This window comes from Fopius arisanus, unplaced genomic scaffold, assembly GCF_000806365.1.
Source record: "Fopius arisanus strain USDA-PBARC FA_bdor unplaced genomic scaffold, ASM80636v1 scaffold00030, whole genome shotgun sequence".
Lineage (NCBI taxonomy): Eukaryota > Metazoa > Arthropoda > Insecta > Hymenoptera > Braconidae > Fopius > Fopius arisanus.
In genome coordinates this window covers 1283703-1304261 of record NW_011887769.1, presented here as the reverse complement: position 1 = coordinate 1304261, position 20559 = coordinate 1283703, and the positions used below count along the sequence as shown (strand labels likewise).

Here is a 20559-nt window from a genome sequence, read left to right as displayed (position 1 = left end):
TGATTGAAGCTCAGGTATACTCTGCTTGTTATACGCATGCGCATATGATATTGGTTATGCGCATGCCCATATGAAAAATTCCCATGATCGATATATCGAGAATAGTTACAATCGATTATCTCCATGAAATCCGCCATGTTCGATTAATGGCCCATCTCTCTTTTTATATAGGAATATAGGATAGGATAGGATTCTTAAAGTTTGGACAGAAATAAGAGAAAGATTCCGAAAAGCGAAGTACAATTCATTTCGCCAAAGAACTTCACAGGATAGCATGTCGAACCTAGTGAGGAATATCTTCAAATATTCCGGTGAGGATCACTCCTATTCCTGAAAAAACTTAACCTCAATATCTCCACAACTTTATTTCCTCAATCTTTATCAAACCACTGGTATTGCTGGGAGTAGTGTCGAGAATTTCCATTTTAGGAATTAATTTATCTATTTTTGGTACTCCAGGGAATTATTTGAAGTCCTCCTATCGATTAGTTCATAATGAAGTTAGTAAACATCAAGTAGACACCCAGGTGCAGGTGGAGGAAGCAGATGCTGTAAGTTTAATTTGCTATTTCTATTTCATTTGAATTTTTTCGTCCTTAAAATCTAATTATCAATGTTTCGTTGTTCGTTTTAATCATTTCTTAATTTCCTCCTTGACGAAATAGAACATTATAAATATTATTGAATAATCGTTCTAGCCCATAACACTCGAGGAGAATCCGTTCAAGAAGGAGAGAAAGGTTTGCATCCTCTGTAGATTAAAAATCGAACCTGATTACAAGAATGTTCGGCTTTTATCGCAATTCCAAAGCTCCTACACTGGCAGAATTTATGGAAAACACATAACTGGCCTCTGTAAAGCAAAGCAAGAGAAAGTGGAGAGAGAAATATTAAAGGCACAAAACTGTGGGTTTATGCCGGTTTATAATAAAGTACCAGAATATCTGCATGACCCGAGGCTATTTGATCCGGATCATCCCTTTAGACCCCATAAATTCTGAGTTTAATTGGGATTGTACAGTCTTTTATTCCGAATTAGATATAATAAATGATGGAAAAGATGTTGCGTCTACTTTCTTCACCATTTCTGTCTTTCCGGTACCTGATAACTATAATTTTGGGTTCCTAGGCAATCTTCGGGGTTTGTAAACTTTCTGCAAGGTTTCACATCATTTTTTATTGACTGCTTACCAATTAAAAAATCAATGAAAAAACTGCGAAAACATTTCATGACTGATAATCGAAGGAATTAAGTAAAAAAATAACGAACAAACGAAATTATTTCAAATATAAGGTTTTATTTTCTTGTAAATATGAATTATTCAAATTGTCGTAGAAATTTATTTGTTGACGCACCTTAAGTGGATTAAGTTCCCAAAAAAGGAAGGCAGTGCATCGCCTCTAGGGCATGATAATAAAATAAGAAAAAAGCTTGTTAGAAAAATTCCAGTAAAATACGTTGAGTTACTTTGGTTATACATGAAGATTTTCGAAATCGAGACGTCGGTTTAGACCGTTGGCAAGATGAGAATCTTTACGCGGGTATTCTCTTGGGATTCAGATCGTACATTCGACGCATGCGTTTTTTCAATTCTTGAGGGAATTTGTCGTAGCACTTTTTGCAGGCTGGACGCAGATCAAACTCGAAAAATTTTGTCTTCTGATTCATTTTCTGGTCGCAGAAGGCACATGCAAAGTGGTGGACACACCAGGCTTTGTTGAGAGCTGTAAACACTGATAGAAATAAAAAAAAATGATTAATAAATTACTGCTACTAAATTTCGGAAACGAAATAATTCAACCAACTTCGATTTTTTGTCCTTAAAATAATTTCTTATAAAAATGTTTCTTATTGAAATATTCATTGAAAAATAGCAAAAACTCCACAGTCCATTGTTTTTAATAAAAAGCATTAACGATAAATAGACAATATTTTGGAAATAATGAATAAGATAACTGAAAAAGTTTATGTCGAATTGCAAATGCGAAGAAGAATTTCGAAGTAAATAAAAAATAAAAATGACTCGAATTACATGAAGAATATTTAGAAGATAATTGAGACTATGTCTTCCAAAGGTAATTATTGAGAACGAATGGCAATAATATTTACCATCTCCAGCAATAACTTGATTACAAACGAAGCAGAGATTCCCAAACAGCTGATGATAATGAGTCTCACAGTAAGCCAAGCCCTTTTTCTCGTAATGGCGATGTCCCAAGAACGGTTTTTCACACTTAGCACATACGAAATGCTCCACATGCCAGTGTTTTCCCAAGGCAGTGACCACTCTCTCCTCGATGGGACGTCGACAAGCTCCACAGATAGGAATTCCCATCTTGTCATGGCAACGAAGGCAATACAATTCATTCTAAATCACGAAACACAGATATCAGCATTAATTAACATCCACTTCAATCACATTTGTAATATTTTACGTATTGTTACGTTAGTCCATAATTCACATACTTTAATTTAATTTAGTCCGAAATATTATGATGAATATACGATTAAACTTATTTATCAGAATAAATTTCTATGTGACTAGCTTATCAATCTCAACAAGAATGATTCTTGAATAATCATTGAAGATTGCGATTTGTAAATAATTTACCATTTCATTGGCTGCATATCCAGGCCGCGATCGGACTTCCCTAGCATCGGAATTCAGCTCCACCTGACAGGCAGTACAATTGAAGTGGTAGGGATGATACACTTCTCCTCGGAATCGTAGGGGCTTGTCATCGATGACTCCACTGTAATTAAAGAGAACTGAATACAGCGAATTTCGGAGTTCTTAAGTGAAATATTCCTAAATTTGCGTTTCCCATTGCTGTGCGGAAACTAATCCAATAATTATAAAAAACTTATAAAAAAATAACTAGAATTGTTGAAGGGAGGCAGATCAAGATATTAATTCTATATGATTTCAAATTTACAGAGGAATAATTTTAAAAAAAACGCCCTTTACAGTTAATAATAATATAGAATCAAAATGGAGTGGCAAATGCTGCCGATGGTAAATTGTGCTTTTCAATATATTTTTCTATAAACATGAAATATTCCTCGGAATCAATATCTCGATTTACTACCCTTCAACAATTTTCCTTTTTTATTGTTATAATTATTTCAATGACCATTGGAATACTTTGCGCAATGCAATCCGAATTCAAATTTTGAAAAATTTTAGACTCACAAGATAAAATTGAAATTTCGATAGATTTCGAATACATACTCGTCCTGAAATATTTCAGTGTATTCTGGAAAATATATATTTCAATGGAAATAAGGAATTAACGTACTGGCATTGATGACAAATGTGTTTCCCAAGGGCTCCAGCCTTCACTCGAGCATTGCAAGTATGACAGAGAGCTCTTCCCTGGCACTTGATAAATCCAGCATCAGCGAGTTCGAAATCGCATTCCTCACAGCGGAAACATCCTGGATGCCAATTTGCGTTCATCGCCTTTATGACTCTGCCGATCACAAACTCTCCTAGAAATGAACACCACAGGGTGAGGGCATTCCCAGTTATTCAGAATAATCCTGAATCCATTTTAGAGAATTATAATTACCACATCGACCACAGCAGGGTGCAAACAAAACGTGGAAATCGTGTTCGCAGTATTTTCTACCCTCGAACTCGTAGAAGATCCCCTCGGGAAAGGGACGGAAGCACTGGGCACACCTTTAAACCAAAACATTCAACAAAATGCCAAATTAGATACAATTGGAGCAAATTCAAAGAACAAAAAATGTTCTTAAAAAATTATATATCAATATACCTATTCATTTGCTTTGAAAATATAGAAAAATGGAACCAAAGTTGAAATTTATATAAAACATGGAAATTACATTTTTACGTTTAAAACACGATAACTCCATGAAAAATGGTGAAAATCTCATAACTCACAAATTTATTTGAATCTTATTCGATGAGCATTCAAATGAGTCAATATATTACCTCAATACGAAATCAACAGAGGAATTACCTCAAAAATCGAAAAAAGGGAGTATTATTAACACGAATCATTTACTCAGCAATTACACTTTAAAAAAACTAAATTCATGAGTAACTTACACAAAACACTGTGGATGCCACAATTCCCCATGAGAATTAACAATTTTTTCGTGTGCTTCGAAGCCCTCCCGGCACCTGGAGCAGAACATGTTGTCCAACGACATCCCAGTGATTCTGAAAAAAATTCCAAACCCTCGGATTAGTAGAACCACTCGATAAAGATTGTCACAGATAATCTACCGAGTGGTCTCCTTCCTGGGCGCAATGACAGGGCCATTGTAAACATTATGAGAAAAGGGAGGATTTCTCGCAGGCAATTTTGGAGCCTCGGGATTCTTCCACTCCGCAAGTTCTTCATAATCAACTTTTTCAGTGCTCTCATCAGCATTATCTCCCTCAGCGGAATTTCGACGGGACGCCATTCGTCGATGGTAAAGACCGCTGTTCTCCAAAGAGAGGAGGGACAACGATGTGGGAAACTTCGATGGACTCTCTGCCATTTTATGACTCCCAAAATTAATTAATGGTGAGAAATCTATTTGTTCTCAATTCAATGAGTAAACAACTTTCTATTAATTATGAATGACCTTTCATGAACAGACTTAATATCCACTGAAAATATCTCCGCACATTATCATTCTCCCCCAATCGACTTCCAGTAACTTTTAATAAAGTTGGGCGTCCTGATTAATTTCACACTTTGACCAAATAAATCAGTTTACTTTTTGATTTACTAAAACTGAATAGAGATTTCTCAACATAAATAAGTGGATTGAGAGGATAGAGTCTTTAGCTAATTCACAAACGACTCTAGACACTTAACAAATGATAAAACCACTTTTAAATTCTATTCTCCTCAATCTTACGAGACATCCTTAAGATTCAGTCGTCAAACTAAACTACAAATAGCACTTGAATACAGCATAAAAACTAAAGACTGGTGAAGCAACACGAAATCTCCCAACACAGCAGACATACGATAGTTGCAGCTCAGCACATATAGACTGATAACTTATCTCTCCAGGAATGATTTTAGTATCACGTGGGCATTCAACGTTTGCAGGTGGATAACACAATATTCTAGATCCCTCCTCGGACTCAGTGACATTCAGCAAATACTCAACCGATCAGTACAAAACGATCATTCCAACGAACGTAAAATAATGAATAAAAACCCGTTTTGTAATGTTAATACACATTTTAAATGCATGAACGAGGAATAGTGTCAGTTCTAAAAATAGAAACTGCTTACCCTGGCATTATTGAGGCAAATAAAGACAATTATTGGGTGGAAGACCTTTTGTCACTTGCTGACTGCTGAATAATTGTCGATTTATTGGTCGAATTGTTGTTTAAGTTTCTGGAATTATAACGACAGTGATAGAATGTCTGGATACACTTGAATGAGCTGTTCACTGCAATGTCCCACCCTGTTTTACTCATCGCCCACGTAATAACCTTGAGTTAAATTCATAAAGAAGTGAATTGAGACGAGGATAATTACAGAAAATTGGAGTAACTCATTGACTTCTTGTTTCTCGAGTGATTAAGGGATTTTTACCTTGTTTATATCTAATTGATGAAATGGAAATGCTCTACTATATTTTTAGATCCTCGAAGCCTCAAGTACGAAGAATACGAAGATTGTGGTCATAACCTCAAAATTATTAAACTGACGCACCAACACTAGCAAAAAATCAGAAAGCCAGGGGAAATGGGCGAAATGCGTGGGAATGCAGTTGCGTACGCATTTAGGGCCTCAGAGGAAACAGCCAATCACAGGGCTGGGATGAGCGCTTGCCCTTTTTAGATTAACCTTCAGTTCAAAGGACGCTTTTGGGAATTTTAATTAGTCTTTTATTTGTGCACTTTTAGGGTATTTATTCTATACAGAAAGTTCCAAAGGGCGTTTTTCCAATTCTTTTCAATTCCCCACATTTTTTACGTTATTAATCAAGCAGATCTCCTGCTCAGACTTTTTCTGAAATAATCATAACTCAGAAATAAATCGGAGTGTTTCAGATTCGAAGTAACATAATCTATATTATCAATGATACAGTTTTTTTACACCCAAGCCTGATTCCATTTTTAGGCGGATTTATGCACATCGTTTGTCCATTTAACAAGAACATCTTAAGTATCAACTAAATTTACAATTAAAAACAACATTAGTAAAGGGCAAAGAATGGAACTCAAACTTGTGTACTCAAAGTATCGGTTCGTAATTTTTAACCACTTTACTAATGAGTAATTTTTTTCTTCATTTATTAATTAACAATTACGTTATTCATGGTATGTTGTTCGTTTTCTGTGGTGTCTCTCGGCAGGTTCACTTTCCATCAATTATTTATATTATTCTATGTTAAATAATCGATCGGGATGAAGGAATGCACTGGGCCCTACCCTTGGCACACAATCTTTTTATATCATTAATTAATTAACGGAAAAATTGAGGTTTCTACAGCAGACTTTACACGATACAATACTTGATATTGAATTTACAACAGCGATGAACTTGTGCTCGACATTCAACACCATTTTTTGGAAAACACAAGTGACTTGTAATTATTTTATCACATTGTCGAATGCTAAGTGCTGATTAATGGGGTTTAGTTATCTTTCTTCATTCTGTTGGAAGTCATTCTGTAGATTATGGAGTCTCGGCCCGGATCCATTTGAGCAATGGCAACTGAAAAAATTATCGATTAATCAAGTGCAGCAATCAATTAATTAAATTCAACTTGTGAGTTGCGCCTCCTTTTCTCATTGTTGATTTATCCCGAGGACGAAGAGCTATCTAAAGAAAATTGATAGAACCGATTTTGTGGAACTAGAAAAATTTCCAATGAACTCCTGGGGCTACCACGATCAATCGTTAACGAGATAAATCGATAATGTTAGGGAGATAATTATTTTAAAGTTTTACTTACTGCAGATGGCGAGGAGAGAGAAGAAGAAAACGACTCCGAACCACAAGAAGATGTTGAAAATAACAGGATAATTCGCCGAGTACCTTTTCGAAAGTCTCAACTTGATTGGCTGCAATCAGAATCACTCACAATTAATTTCCTCATTAACAAATCCCTGCAGTTCAATAAAAAAGAGACATCTAAAAACACTCGACCGTATTCTCCAGATATCTTTGAAACGGGGGATTGTAACAAAATAAGTCCCAAATCTTTTTTGTTGCCCCCAAAATTGTCTACAAAAAAGTTAATTAAAATTTTACTCCAAACCCCTTTCCTCCAAAGATATTTACAGATATACGAAAAAAACAATTTTTAAAAAATCAATTCCTCTCACAATTGACTAATCAATTAACAACAGAACAGATAATTAAACCTAGAAGACATCGGTTTATCAACGAAATCAATAGAAAACTCAACAGCTTAAAACTTAACGCAACTTAATTTAACCGTACCAACCGAATATTCTCAAAAGCAGGACGATAAAAGTGCGTTTCGTAAATAAACTAGTAACGCTTGATAGGAACTCCAAAATCTTCAGCAAACCAACAAATACCGAAATTAAATGATGGGGTTAACAGGTGTTGTCGTCATCACAATACCTTTCCAGGGTCATAATCATTTTCACTACTATGCATCGAGTGAATCTCGTGTTTCCGCTCTTTCAAATCAGACTCAGTGGTCGATTTCTCAGAGTCTCGTGTCGTTGTTTCTAGATCGTTGATGAGTTCAACAAGTTCCTCAGTATCATTCTCCATCTTTCGTATGCTCTATAAAATTTTTACGGAGTAACTGGGGAATTTATGTACAACATCTGGGTACAGGAGCGTTACTAGCTATTTGGTGCAGTTCCATCATGCAAATCACTTCCACTATTCTCTGTATTAGATATTATTTATCAACTAGACTTATTTATCGACGATTATTATACCTTATCAATTTTATTGAGAGTGTCAGTGGCGTTTTGGGAAGTAGCCTCCAGATTTTCCTTTTGTTTCAAATCGAGGAAAGTGCAAGGAATTTCATTGTTAATAAATATTAATCCGATTTATTCGTAACTTCATTCATTGCAATTTGTTTCTGAATTGGTCGTACAAGATATGCAAGTAACTTCTCCATACGACAGAACTTTGAAAGAATAGATTTATAAATATTTATCTTTTTAAATCATACATTTCTAAAAAAAAATACCTTTAGAATTATATTTTTTTATATTGCAGATTTTTTAATGTTCATTTCTTAGGAATATATAATGAAAATTGTTTAAAGTATTGTTTAAAATATTTGGTAGCTAATGATTAATATTGATGAATTATCTTAGTTAGAGTAGAAAAATTAAACTAGTGGTTCTAATTTTTCAGCAGATTTTTTAAATATTGTCACTTGCGATGAATGAGGTTGAGGTATTCTAATTAAGCTAATTAATAATTGACGTGATTCATTGAACTTACAGTTTCCCCGACTTTCTCCTCCCTTCGTACACGTGACTGAATGGACCTGACATCATTGGTGAATACTGCAACGACGACTTGTCCATTGTAAATATCAGTGAATGCATTGGAGACGTCGTTGACGGCGTCGTTGAGGAGCTTGAAGGCCTCCTTGGTCGCCTCAGAGTCCTTTCCATGCAGGTCTATCACTGGTCGAAGCCCAGAGACGACGAACCAGTAGACATCTGGTTTGGAGTTGGCTGTGATTGTTGAGGGGACCTTCTGGGCAATTGCTCGAAGCAGCTCGAGTTCCTCGATGAATTTTCGGTCCTCGTCATTGCTGAGGCTGAGATGCTTCAGAGACGATGCGTCCACTGGATTTGGCTTAAGTTCACCGAGGGCCGATTGCCCCAGCTTTGACGAAAAAATCAGAGAGAGTCATTCAGAGAAGAGTGCGATTACTTGAGAAAAATATTAAAATGAAAAATTTTCTTTTTCCTCTCGAGGTCGACCTAGGGTTATTGGACTGCCAACGTGACTTTCTTTCATTCTTATATTTTTTTCTGGCATTGAGAAATTCATTATCATCAACTGTTAGCTCACACTTTGCCTCCCCTAATTATTTTATTTTTATATTGTCTCCAACTTCGCGAATTTCATTTTTTATTGTGTATTATCGTTATCATTTATTATCAATATATGTAAAATCGTCGGAAGATAAAACAAACGATAAAAATGTCGACTCACAGCGTCCAGTCCATCGCCAACACAAATCCTAACGAGAGTATTATTATTGTCTCGTTCCTCCAGGCGACGAGAGACTGCCTGCCACGTGGTTTCCTCGACCTCGTCGACGTTCAGAGGAAAGTGCTTTCCCCTGGGTGATTTCAGCGTCTCAACTCCCTCGATTGCAATACTCACGAGAGCCTCTGGAAGGGCGAAGGGATCTGTAATCGTCACTCCATCCCACGGTTGAGTCTTCAAATGAAAAACAAATATTACAAAATCAAATTAATTAATTAAAAGGCAACAGATAACTCCACTCCACTCCACTCCTTATCGAATACAGTAATTTTCGAAAGATCTCTCTGAATATAATAAAGATAACAAAGTTTTCGTCATGACCTTTTTGAGTGTCTGTCTTCATTTTATAGTTATTTTTCAAAGGTTGAAAATAAGATGTAATTCAGATGAATGCGATTATTTGTTTAAAAAATATTGGAGTTTCGAAATAAGCAGTAATTAGGAGATTTTATTTACCAATTTAGGGGTGTATCCAAGAACAACAGTGAAGACTTCCTTCAGACAGCTCTGGTTGATGGTATGTGTCCCATCAAAGTGTACACTGGCAGGATTATTCAGAATGACCAACTCCCCATCGCCTAGAGCTGCGTATCACCACGTGAAATATCAGTTATCATTATTCATTGATATTTCGAGAGGAGATTAATTATTATCGCCACACCCACACGTTCCAAAAGTGGATGAACTTCAGGATCACTGTGGGGTTGTAAAGGCAAGGGTTGAGAGAAATCACTGAAGACTCACCTGTGCCGATGGCGAATAACGTGAGGAACACGATCTTTAACATTTCTTGACACCAAATTGTAAGGATTCACTCAAATAATCGGTGATTTCAGGGTTCTTATCCTAACCCACTGATCTCCAAATTCTGAACCACCGAGACCGATCATATGACGTGAAATAGTACTGGAAATTGATGACCGAGGCGCAGTCACGAGGTTTTGTTGGCGGGAAAAAATTATATCATATCTATATTTTGAAATGAGACTAGCCCCAGACCTTTAGAATTCTTTTATTTACATAACTATTATCGCTACAATCACACGTAAGTTTTTAATTAAAACTAGCTAGTGGCAGATGTTGATTGCAGGGGAAGCGAATTCGGAAAATTCAACTATATGCAACTATCACCACCACGCGTTCGCTGACACCGTAATATAATTCATACAACATAATTATTTAATATTCTATAGAACACTAATAATGTGATGTATTTTCAGACAGTGATGGACATTAGTAAAATTGCAATGAATATCTCGTTTGCATTCTTCCGTTATTTTTTGTATTGGTAAATGTTTTTTATGAATGGAGAATCTTGTTTTGAATTTAAATTGATTTTCTACTTCATTGCGTAAGCAATTCTAAGCCCTTGAAGTACACATATTTTAGATCGTACTCCATATCATACCAGAAGTTGATGGCTATGCAGGCTTGGGATTGTTGAACGTGGTGGAACCATAATGAAGGAAGGTAGAGGACATCCCCAGCCTGAACTGACACTTTGACTGTAGTCGCATTCTTATACATCGGGTACCTGAAATTTGTTGGACATTTATTTGTAAATTGTAGGGCAATTGTAGGGCAATTCCGTATTTAATTTATGAAGGATTTTGGATTTTTACCTCACATAATCTGGCTTCAGGGGATCGACGGTGATCCAAGGAATATAGTCTCCTCCGCTGGAGTCGTCTGAATGGTTTTGAGGGACTGACTGAATTTTCCAAGAAGATTTGTCTCTTTTATAAACTGCTGAAGGATACTTTCTGTACGGAATCCAAGGCAAATCTGTCGGAGGGTGCAGGATAAACTCTTTCTCTCCAGATACGACACAATAAATATTTTCGTATGGATCTTTATGCACTGGAATTAAATTATATATTTTTTCACGCCAATCGGATTTCCCAGAAAATCATTGTTCTCTCGTTTTCCAAAAATTTACAAAAACATGAAAAATGAGAAGATATTGGAAATAGTTCCTTAACTACTCATTCATCTAAAAATCTATTGTTTTCAAGTGGAAATATGAAAGAGGAATGCTGTCATCTTCGAAAATTGAGTCGATTAAAAAAATTCTCCAGTATTTCTATCATAAATCAATGATAATTAATTATTTACTAGACGTAACGGCTCGTTTATCCCCCATCCAGAAATTAATGGCATCGGGATTTTTGCCAAAGGCCTCGGAAATGCATTTCGGCTCTTGAACATCTCTCCACAGCTCGTGGAATTCCTCCTGAAAATTCGAGTTCTGCTTCTGAATGTAAAGTACTTCATCGTCCCTGGGGGTTGTCAAATTATCGAGAAATTCTGACATGGTCATCTCCCTCTCCTCCGGCATCACGAAGTACTCTTCATCGTCTTCCTCGTTACGTGCAATTGCATCGGCATATCCAGTTGGAGTGACTGCCACTGTAATTTTTTTTTCAGGAATTTTCCTCCGAAAATAATCGACGCCCCATGTTCCCACGGCTGGCCAATTAAACACACCATTCTTTATCAATAGCGGTAAATTCTTTGATACGTATTTTTGATGAAATTGGAGGGCCGTTAAAGACTCCTTGTTGGCGTCTAGGGTGTCGACTTCTTCTCTCAAATACAGCTCTGCAAATAATTCTATACTAATTACGAATTCTGGATAAGTATTAGTGAGATTTGATGAATTTTTAAATTGTCATGAGGTATAATAACTGATTCCCAAATATTAATTTATCCATTAATAAATCAGAAAGTTGTAATCGAAATAGGAGGGATCAATCAAATTATTTAATGTTTATTCCCATGTAGCATTTAATTATTATTCCAAACCTTTTGCTTCCTGCGATATAACTCGACAGTAATTGTTGATCAGTTGCTCACACGTCTGTTCCATCCTCTAGTTTCAATCGAAAATTATTCCAAAAGTGGAGGATAACACATGAAATCATCCAAAACTATTGACATTCCTCAACAAATATTACCACGTGGTCGCATTGGCGGGATGACATGTAATTGACTGAAGGTATTTATTCACCATTTTTTCCTCTGAAAAATATCTTCTCATCAAATTATCTTACGAAAATCACCATTGGCGCCGAAATGTCTTTTCGAAATCACTTCAAGATTATTTAAAATCCTGACAATTGCATAAAAAGATCATAAATCCTTGACACTCTCGATGAGTTTGATATTCCACGAAGGACATAACCTCTGTAATGATGTTTTTTCAGTTTAAAAAATTACTCAGTAGAATCCCAAGTTCTTTTATCAAAACCCTAAAGCATAAACAATTCAATAAGGGGTGGTAAAGAAAAATGGTAAGTGCTATTAAAATTGACACCCAAGAGAATCAATGTTTTGTTAAAAAATTATAAGTGCAATATTATTGGAATTCTTGGTAAAACTACAATAAATGATTGAATTAATTCATTTCAGAAATGAAATGGCTCTTTAGGAATGGGAGAGAATAAATTGGGATTGGAATCAAATATAATCGAAATAAGTAAAAATAAAAAATGTTACTCAGGGTGCCAGATTTTTTGTACTAGTAACTTTATATAAGTCTTCGCGATGAAATGAAGAATGATGAAGAATTGTGATTTTTTTATATTATTACATTATATTTTTTTACTTGTAGAATTAAGCCCAGCATAGAATGGCTGATAAGATTGATTCCTCGTCCAGCCAGAAAAATCCAGGTGCCGCCCCCGGGGATGGCATCCGCTCCCTCAGGAGCACGATGCTCTTCAGGGCTGTCAACTACGAGCTCTACGTTAAACCAGTAATAATTCATTGAAGGCTTTCTCAGATTAGGGTAACACGACCAGTAGCTGGTTGAGAATTTTTTTTCCTATCCAAAAATATCCATCGAAGCAACTATCAAAAAAATGAAAAAAAGTAAAGACAATTATCTGATAATTACTTTGTAAAAGCGACCACATACTGGCAGTGTCTATCTGCAGGAGGTGCTACCTTTAATTTTTACTTATTTCTCCAATTCTTTACCTGAAATTTCAGTTATTGGTTTCTCCTAAATTTTTGTTGCCTAAAAAAACGACTTCCAAACCAAAAAATTGCTTGCATCCTTTGAAAGAAAAATTGGAGAATTACAACGAACAAATAATCAAGTCCTAATGTCCCTTCAATTTCCAGAATATAGTAATAATGGCACTGGGTTTGGCTGCGATTGTGGGTTGTTCCGGGTACATCTTCTATATGCGATCGAAGTACGAAGACATGGGATACTACACAGCTCTCGAAACCGACGGCAAAGAGACGTTCAAAAAAAAGGAATCCAAATGGAATACATGACTTTCCAAATGAGTGAATCATCTTCGTGTACAAACGTCAAAGAAATTTCGTGTAGTTCTGTAACTCATCGAGTGTAATAAAGTATTCTACGCCTAGAAAATAGATGGTTCGTCCCTACTTGAATTTTATTCAAAGGGTAGAAGTAGAAGAACAGCGAAATTAAACGAAATACTTTTTATTTTACTAGGGTAACATACGCCATCGAAATCTCGTCAAACATACAATTGAACTAGACTAGTTGCATGATCAGCAATTTCTTTTCCTAAATATAATCTCTATTATTGAATTATCGGTGACTTGACGTTGATTCCACATGCTATTTCTCTTTGGCACACGTGTTACAATGTTTATTCAACATTTACAAAATCTCTGGTTGTTCTATGATTAAGTATTTCTAATTTTTGTACTCATTATTGTGATACGTTTCTGGAACAATCTGCTGGTCAATAATTTTCATTTGGATAATTCGCAATGACAACTGTCAATGCTCCACTGTTTACCCTGGATTTTCAGTCACCAATTTCATATCTGGACTATTTATTTATAATGATCTATCATTTTTGCTTCTAAATGGAAGGTTCTTTTGTATTGAGTCTTGGAGTGCACACACATAGCCATGGAAAACTACTCAACGTACACTAAACTCGTTAAATTTCAATATTCTTCGGCCATGGTGCAGGCCAAATCGATCCGATCCGCTAGCATATGTGGCTCACGTCTGCATGAAAAGGGCCCATTCGCTCGATCCTAGTGTCTGAGATTCGCATTTTTTGCAAAGGGCTAAAAATTATCCTTTTTAGTTACCATCTCAGACTTCCCTAGAACTCTTCCTGCATCGAATGAGACGTGTTGAGTCTTATTATCTCAACTAGAAATGAATTATTTTGACTTTTAGGAAAAAATAAAAAGGGCCACCTTTTCTTGATTTTTGAATATTCAACTTCAAATATTTATCACTCCACGATTTTTCAACTTAGAGGGTCCCGGTTTGTCTTGAAATACAGGTGATATGGCCAAGTATACGCCCTTTTTATGCGGACGTCCACATATATGAGTCAGTAATTAATGATTTCCAGAATCCGGCAGTGAGACGACTGTTTCGTGAAATGCCTTCGCCACGTATTCCATATTGTGTTCGTTGAGGCCGCACATATTTATGCGTCCGCTTCGGGCCATGTAGATGTGATAGTGATTCCTCAGGTGCTCTACTTGTATTTCTGTTGAATTAAGAAAGCAAAATTAGGCTATTCAAAAATGCAGGGGGAGGCGGGTAATAGAGACACGTGGGGTAAAATGAACTCTTTCCCTTTTTTTCCTTTAAAAATTCAAGAAATATTCTGTGATAAAATGGACACGCGATTCTTATGTTAATCCATAAATATTGACTGTTTCCTATGACGATTGAAAATTTCCATGAATACCTGTAAATCGAGACGGCTTGCGGGAATATTCATGATTGCAAAAAAATGAAGTAATCCATTTTATCCCTTTTTTGTCTCCGACGAATATTGCATGCCAACGGTAATGCATTTACAATTTCGAAATGAAATTATGGCAGCACTCATATTCAATTCCTGACATTATTCAAAAACTGTGTCCACACCACCCTCCCGCGCACATAAGAAAACAGGTACAGTCATTCGTAAATTTGCAAGAGCTAAGATTAATATCGACCAATCAAAATCAAAATATCAATGACAATATATTATTAGGCTTTATCTATTGGGGTTTTATCAATGTATATTTGAGAAACATCTGAGGTTTGACTCAATAATCCTCTGAATAATAACAAAAAAAAATAGCCCACGTTTTTGGGTATTGTGAATTGTGATTAAATCGTTTCGATGCTGGAGCTCACCTGTCAGTCCAGTGTACGAAAACATTCCAATTTGTTTCGTTATGTGCTCCCACGTGCCTGGAGTTCCAAGCTTCATGAGTCTCTCGTACAATCTCCGTCGCATGTCAATTATTCTGTTAGCCATTGTACGAATATGGTCTTTCCTATCAAAACAAGAATCAATTATTCAATCCAACAAGAAATCAATGAAGAAACTATGAAGTCATAATTTTCTCTACTCTATACCTAATTAATTAATATATATTTCTTCTTAAAATCAATAGTTTTTAGATCAACTGTTCACTGTTGAATTGAAATTACAAAACTGTAAGGTCGAATTACCATTCTTCATAAAGATCTGCATTCCCCAGAACCGAAGCCACAATTCGTGCCCCATGATTCGGTGGATTGCTGTACATTCCTCGAACGATGAGTGTCAATTGAGATTTGACTTGAGCTATTTCTTTCGCGTTATTCATTACCACAGCGAGATTTCCAGCACGCTCGTTGTAGAGGCCAAAATTCTTGGCGAAACTCTGCGCACCTAGAAATTCAATACCACGCTCTGCGAAGAGGCGCACTGCGTAGGCATCGCGATCCAAATCACCACTGGCAAATCCCTAAAGTTATGAAACTTCAATTTTATTTCCGACAATCAGAATTTAAATTAGCAGTGAAGTGCCCAGAAGTGGTAAGTGAATTTTTTTTCGAAACCATTTTGCCTTTACTATGAATCTCATTAGCATATTGATTTCAAATCGCTAATAAGAAGATAACGAAATTAAATATAATAATTGAATAATTATTATTATTCACTAATAAAATTTCAAATGCTAAACAAATGCATTTATCATTTTTTAACAGCTTTTTACTGTTTTCTCGATGTTTTACACTGTAAGACCAAAAAGTTTTCGTTTTTTTTTCGTCTTTCATTATCAATTTTCGAACTTTATTCATGGAAAATGTTTACTCACAGTACCAATTATATGGTACGTATTCTGGAGTGTGGTATTCCTGATGAGATAAATTCCGATTTCCAAAATCGTAATTCCTGTTTTCGAAATCACAATTGACGTTTTGGAAATCGCAATTTACGTTTCAGAGCACGTACTTTACGGCTTATTTCTTCTGTCAATAAAAATTGTCGATGAATAAAGTATTAACTTTCTCGAAAATTGATAGAATATTTATCCGCTTTGTCTGAAAACACTATATTACATATTGATGAATTATGGATTATAAATGTTATCTGAAAACTTTCAGTGCCATTCATATAAAATTTCTAATTGTTCCCTGCAAATTCGCAAAGATCTTCAATGAAATTTCTACGAATTCATGTAACAAGTCGACTTATCGCCTTGTTGTTATTATAACGCTATCTCTCGCTATCTCTTTCAATTTTCTCTCAATTATTTTTATCGAATACTCAAGTATTAGTTAAATTAACTTGTTCCCCTTGGCAATTGCACATTTACTGAATTTTTGCAAAGAATTTCTCCCATAATACAACTTACTTGATAGGCACTATCAAAGAAGGTAAAAAGTTTTTTTTTCTGAATAACATCAGCAATTCTTTCCCACTGCTCAGCAGTTGGATCAGAGCCCGTTGGATTATGAGCACAAGCATGAAGAATGATAACAGAGTTCTCCGGAGCATTGCTGAGATCCTCGAGCATCCCCTCGATATCAACACTTCGATTAACAGGATCCCAGTATCTATACTCGCACCCCTTCTTGAACCCAGCATTCGTGAAAATGAGTTTATGATTTTCTGTGAAATTCATCACAATTAACTATTCATTATCACAATTTATCTGCATCTGCTGGAAGAGCTATTTCTTTTTTAAACATTTAAATATTCACCCCAAGTGGGTTTGCTGTAGTAGAACGTATCGTAGTGCAGGATTCTGGAGAGGAACTCGGCGCCAACACGAAGGGCACCAGTTCCTGAGAGAGATTGCACTCCAAAAGCTCGTCCCTGGAGAATCGCTGGAGAATTTTTTCCCAACAGCATCTCCACTGCATTTTGACTTAGGGCGTCCAGCCCGAGTACAGGGAGATATTCATGATTCTGGAGCTCATCATCTGCCATATTTTTCTCTACTTTCTTCACTACTGGGAGAACCCAGGGCTTCCCCTCGTTTGTACGATACGCTATCGAGAAAACCGTGAATTTCATTTGATTTCATTTAACACAGATTACAGAGCATCTACTTCATTAATTGAAAACTTATTGAATACTCTATTTTAATAAATTAATGGAAAAATTCGAAGCATGAAAGCAGGATCAAAATTATTTCCGCAATTTTAATAATTTTTCATTGCACTTGTCATTGATAATTAATTGAATACTCGATCTCGTTAGTTTCATTATTTCTTCATTATTTCTCTCATTTTAATCTTTTTAGCAATGACTCGAGGGCTCTGTTCGATATCTCAATTTGTACGTTTTATCATCAACATTATTGGTACCCAAAAGGAAATAAGAATCAATCACGAGTAATAAGTAAAGATTCCTTATCAGTTACACTGGTTTTATCTCAGTCATAAAGAAACTATTCTCTTTAAACAATGAAGTAAACAAATGAGTCTTCCTATAGTAGATATAGCGCTGGAGATACCAGAGTAATTCTATTGCATCATCAGTCATGTGATTTATGTAACATACTGGCGTTATTTTCATCAAGTGTTAAACAAGGTCGATTTCATCGAAAAATTGACCATTTAATATTCGGCTGGGAAAAAATGCAGAAAAGTCGAAAATAGCAATTGGAATGTTCTGCGTCGTTTTTCTTTCCAGGATAATCTGAATGGTGTCAGCGTCATCCCTTTTAATGAACAAATTTCTCAACAAGTGATTACTTACCACCGATTGTCAGATTGACTTTCTTTTCGAAGTTGTCTTCCAGGAATTTTTTATTCAACGCGAAAATCTCGATGGGCGGACCCATTTCAATTCCTGAGAATCTTGTAGTCGACATTTTGACTGAAATTGGAAAGAACAACAATTATTTCTGTTAAGAACAATCACGAGAAATATGAAAATATTTGGAAAAAAGTGAGTATTACAAAATTACTCCGCGTGAAATTCTCGGGAATAAAATTATGGTATTTCAATGGTAAAATTGAAAATGAAAAATGAAAAATGTGGGGATTCTCACAGAAATTGAAGAGGATATTATAAGAGCGATTTTGATGGAATTCAATAATTTAATTTGAATAATTGTAGCGATTGGAGTACCTGCGGTTGAGGAAGTGGAGGACTAGATATTGTTGGAAAGAGCTAGTGTTGTCACTCGGTAATTCCTGATAGATCCTTGGAGGGTCCACGTTCCTGGAACATCAAGTGGAAACAGTGGCTGGAACGACCTTGTGACAAGAGAGCGATTGAAACAACGCTAGTCAGTTCATCAGCTGTTGAGCCGCCAATTTTCGTTCTCTCCTCCCACGTGGGGGCTGTCATGACAGTTCAAGGGGGATTCACAATCGCCGGTGTTCACCAAGGCGCCAATAATTATCCCATTTAAAAACACATCATAATAACAACCTAAAATAATATTACAATTTTTTACATAAAATTTTGACGCTTTTTGGAAAATTCCTCTGATTTGTCGCTGCCATTTTATTACAATTCTAAAAACCTTGCGAATCGTTTTTTTGGATTATTTTATTGGTTATTCGACAGGCAATAGATTTTTATTTATCTTTTTCAATTTTGCTTGTTAGGTTGTTACTTTTTTGATTCAAATTTTTTATTTCTTTTGAGAAGTGGAAAACGGGGATAAGTGGATTTTTTTTGAGGTCAGTCTTTAGCCAATATCTCGTAATTGAAAAGAGATAGCGATTTTTCTGATTATACATTTTTTGTAGAGAAAGACGACCCCTACAAAAAAGATAGTCATGAAAATGTCAATATTTTAATTCAATTTCGAGTTATTCCGGAAAAACGCATTCCGCGAAAATGTGAACTTGTCGTAGCTTACCACGCCACTATTGATTTGAAATTATAATAGCCGGATTTTCCGTTTTCCGTTGTATTCTGATGGATTTAATATGTTAAATAAAATTCAAGAGAATGTTCATGTAGAACAATTCATAGAATTTCGAGTCCTAACAGAAATTAAACAGAATTTTGAGTAAAACCGACAGTTGTTCCTATCCATTCTCCATTTCGGAACCGATAAACCGATATTACACTGAAAATACACTGACCAAAAGCAAAACCCTTTGCCAAATGTATTCTCTTTTGATTAATAAATATAGTGGAAAAAATATTATTTTGTCTAAGTTTGGATTTCACTATTATCGCAATTCAGACTTTTCTTTTGCAAATTTTGAAGTTTCATGAAAATTTCTGAGAAACTATTGATTAACGGGGAAAAATGTACGACTTATAAGTTTTATCATCATTCAATGCCCCATGAAGTTTTATTACTCTCGAAGAATTTTTCCACTTTCTCAGTAAAAATTTCTAAAAATAGACGCGCGACTCTACACATTTAAGATTCATTAAATACTGATAAAACCTAAAAAGCCTCTATTTCATTCACGTCATTCCATGGTTTTTCCGAAATGAAGAAAAAACCTGAGAAATGAGAAGATATCGGCAATAGCTCCTTAATCGTGGGAATTATCCAAAGTTTCAGAATGGAAAATGAGAAAAATAAATTGTCGACTGCTGTCCCAGTGGATTCTGAAATCACATACATCTCTAATAAATGCTCCCTCGCAACGAGGATACGGTGATTACACCGATAATCGTTCGGAGAAAAAAAAAAGTAGTGAGTTAAATTAGCCCCGTCCTGATGCCCCCCGACTCCCCGAAACGAAAAACAGGTAGATTTATCAAAACGTTCAATCTGGCATCATCGAACATTTACGTTCCCCGTGAATCAGCATAGATCTGATCCCGGAACTGGTATCGAATGTATTCGATTCGAGAAATGTAGTCACATGTTACAGTGATGCAACGACTGCTCACCTACAAATCAATCCCCTACCATCAAAAACATGGCGAAAATAAATTCCATCGACAAAACGACTTTTCCTTCAATTCACCACCTAATATTCCATGATCCTACTGACATAATACAAAATAATCCAAATAATACAAAATGTTAATAAATTTACGTTAATAAATATTAATAAAGTCCTATAAACCTCCCACACGCCGAAAATCACTTTTCCGCACTAGTTCCAGAATATCCTATTCTGCA

General features: G+C 35.7%; 6 protein-coding genes across 11 annotated transcripts; 2 read left to right on the top strand and 4 right to left on the bottom strand.

Annotated features, from left to right (window-relative positions):
- Nucleotides 1–120: 120 nt before the first annotated feature.
- mRpS18C (mitochondrial ribosomal protein S18C) lies at nt 121–1062 on the top strand. The gene is made up of 3 exons (XM_011303099.1): nt 121–311; nt 460–551; nt 699–1062. Exons 1-3 carry the CDS (start codon nt 275–277, stop codon nt 999–1001), a joined length of 432 nt encoding a protein of 143 aa, XP_011301401.1. The 5' UTR covers nt 121–274; the 3' UTR covers nt 1002–1062.
- Nucleotides 1063–1278: 216 nt separating this feature from the next.
- Nucleotides 1279–5944, bottom strand: stck (LIM zinc finger domain containing stck). Of its 3 annotated transcripts, XM_011303096.1 has the most exons (8): nt 5581–5944; nt 5272–5477; nt 4080–4193; nt 3574–3686; nt 3301–3493; nt 2613–2754; nt 2111–2369; nt 1279–1734 (listed from the first exon to the last, which is right to left on the bottom strand). In XM_011303096.1, the coding sequence occupies exons 2-8, from the start codon at nt 5277–5279 to the stop codon at nt 1535–1537; spliced, it is 1029 nt and encodes a 342-aa protein (XP_011301398.1). In that variant the 5' UTR covers nt 5280–5477; nt 5581–5944; the 3' UTR covers nt 1279–1534. The 3 variants fall into 3 exon arrangements, with proteins under 3 accessions (XP_011301398.1, XP_011301400.1, XP_011301397.1); XM_011303098.1 differs by lacking the exon at nt 5272–5477; XM_011303095.1 differs by lacking the exons at nt 5272–5477; nt 5581–5944 and adding an exon at nt 4260–5263.
- Nucleotides 5945–6042: 98 nt separating this feature from the next.
- On the bottom strand, nt 6043–10110 carry ATP6AP2 (ATPase H(+)-transporting accessory protein 2). 3 transcript variants are annotated; one of them, XM_011303092.1, is made up of 8 exons: nt 9964–10110; nt 9676–9803; nt 9163–9393; nt 8437–8829; nt 7917–7973; nt 7588–7755; nt 6950–7058; nt 6043–6708 (listed from the first exon to the last, which is right to left on the bottom strand). In XM_011303092.1, exons 1-8 carry the CDS (start codon nt 10004–10006, stop codon nt 6629–6631), a joined length of 1209 nt encoding a protein of 402 aa, XP_011301394.1. In that variant the 5' UTR covers nt 10007–10110; the 3' UTR covers nt 6043–6628. The 3 variants fall into 3 exon arrangements, with proteins under 3 accessions (XP_011301394.1, XP_011301395.1, XP_011301396.1); XM_011303093.1 differs by lacking the exon at nt 7588–7755 and having other exon boundaries at nt 9964–10108; XM_011303094.1 differs by lacking the exons at nt 7588–7755; nt 7917–7973 and having other exon boundaries at nt 9964–10106.
- A 78-nt stretch (nt 10111–10188) lies between these two features.
- On the bottom strand, nt 10189–12107 carry JMJD7 (Jumonji domain containing 7). Its single transcript, XM_011303089.1, has 4 exons — nt 12025–12107; nt 11335–11820; nt 10842–11079; nt 10189–10753 (listed from the first exon to the last, which is right to left on the bottom strand). Exons 1-4 carry the CDS (start codon nt 12086–12088, stop codon nt 10564–10566), a joined length of 978 nt encoding a protein of 325 aa, XP_011301391.1. The 5' UTR covers nt 12089–12107; the 3' UTR covers nt 10189–10563.
- Nucleotides 12108–12117: 10 nt separating this feature from the next.
- On the top strand, nt 12118–13608 carry LOC105265546 (small integral membrane protein 8). Of its 2 annotated transcripts, none has more exons than XM_011303090.1 (3): nt 12118–12217; nt 12833–12976; nt 13348–13608. In XM_011303090.1, exons 2-3 carry the CDS (start codon nt 12851–12853, stop codon nt 13504–13506), a joined length of 285 nt encoding a protein of 94 aa, XP_011301392.1. In that variant the 5' UTR covers nt 12118–12217; nt 12833–12850; the 3' UTR covers nt 13507–13608. The 2 variants fall into 2 exon arrangements, with proteins under 2 accessions (XP_011301392.1, XP_011301393.1); XM_011303091.1 differs by lacking the exon at nt 12118–12217 and adding an exon at nt 12224–12512.
- A 187-nt stretch (nt 13609–13795) lies between these two features.
- Nucleotides 13796–18792, bottom strand: Got1 (Glutamate oxaloacetate transaminase 1). Its single transcript, XM_011303088.1, has 7 exons — nt 18585–18792; nt 18210–18329; nt 17207–17497; nt 16858–17114; nt 15686–15963; nt 15365–15507; nt 13796–14723 (listed from the first exon to the last, which is right to left on the bottom strand). The coding sequence occupies exons 2-7, from the start codon at nt 18322–18324 to the stop codon at nt 14569–14571; spliced, it is 1239 nt and encodes a 412-aa protein (XP_011301390.1). The 5' UTR covers nt 18325–18329; nt 18585–18792; the 3' UTR covers nt 13796–14568.
- Nucleotides 18793–20559: the final 1767 nt, after the last annotated feature.

Coding starts and splice junctions, on each gene's coding strand:
- mRpS18C (XM_011303099.1), top strand. CDS start 275: ATGTCGAACCTAGTGAGGAATATCTTCAAATATTCCG. Junction 312..459: donor GAATATCTTCAAATATTCCG/GTGAGGATCACT, acceptor TTGGTACTCCAG/GGAATTATTTGAAGTCCTCC. Junction 552..698: donor AGGTGGAGGAAGCAGATGCT/GTAAGTTTAATT, acceptor TAATCGTTCTAG/CCCATAACACTCGAGGAGAA.
- stck (XM_011303095.1), bottom strand. CDS start 4,519: ATGGCAGAGAGTCCATCGAAGTTTCCCACATCGTTGTCCCTCCTCTCT. Junction 2,755..3,300: donor CACATTTGTCATCAATGCCA/GTACGTTAATTC, acceptor CTTTAATTACAG/TGGAGTCATCGATGACAAGC. Junction 2,370..2,612: donor GATATGCAGCCAATGAAATG/GTAAATTATTTA, acceptor TTCGTGATTTAG/AATGAATTGTATTGCCTTCG.
- ATP6AP2 (XM_011303092.1), bottom strand. CDS start 10,006: ATGTTAAAGATCGTGTTCCTCACGTTATTCGCCATCGGCACAG. Junction 8,830..9,162: donor TTGGCGATGGACTGGACGCT/GTGAGTCGACAT, acceptor TTTTCGTCAAAG/CTGGGGCAATCGGCCCTCGG. Junction 7,756..7,916: donor CTCTCAATAAAATTGATAAG/GTATAATAATCG, acceptor AAAATTTTATAG/AGCATACGAAAGATGGAGAA.
- JMJD7 (XM_011303089.1), bottom strand. CDS start 12,088: ATGGAACAGACGTGTGAGCAACTGATCAACAATTACTGTCGAGTTATA. Junction 11,080..11,334: donor TAAACGAGCCGTTACGTCTA/GTAAATAATTAA, acceptor ATTTAATTCCAG/TGCATAAAGATCCATACGAA. Junction 10,754..10,841: donor CTGAAGCCAGATTATGTGAG/GTAAAAATCCAA, acceptor AACAAATTTCAG/GTACCCGATGTATAAGAATG.
- LOC105265546 (XM_011303090.1), top strand. CDS start 12,851: ATGGCTGATAAGATTGATTCCTCGTCCAGCCAGAAAAATCCAGGTGCC. Junction 12,977..13,347: donor ACGAGCTCTACGTTAAACCA/GTAATAATTCAT, acceptor TTCAATTTCCAG/AATATAGTAATAATGGCACT.
- Got1 (XM_011303088.1), bottom strand. CDS start 18,324: ATGTCGACTACAAGATTCTCAGGAATTGAAATGGGTCCGCCCATCGAG. Junction 17,498..18,209: donor AGTCAATCTGACAATCGGTG/GTAAGTAATCAC, acceptor TTTTCTCGATAG/CGTATCGTACAAACGAGGGG. Junction 15,964..16,857: donor TCTTTGATAGTGCCTATCAA/GTAAGTTGTATT, acceptor TCATAACTTTAG/GGATTTGCCAGTGGTGATTT.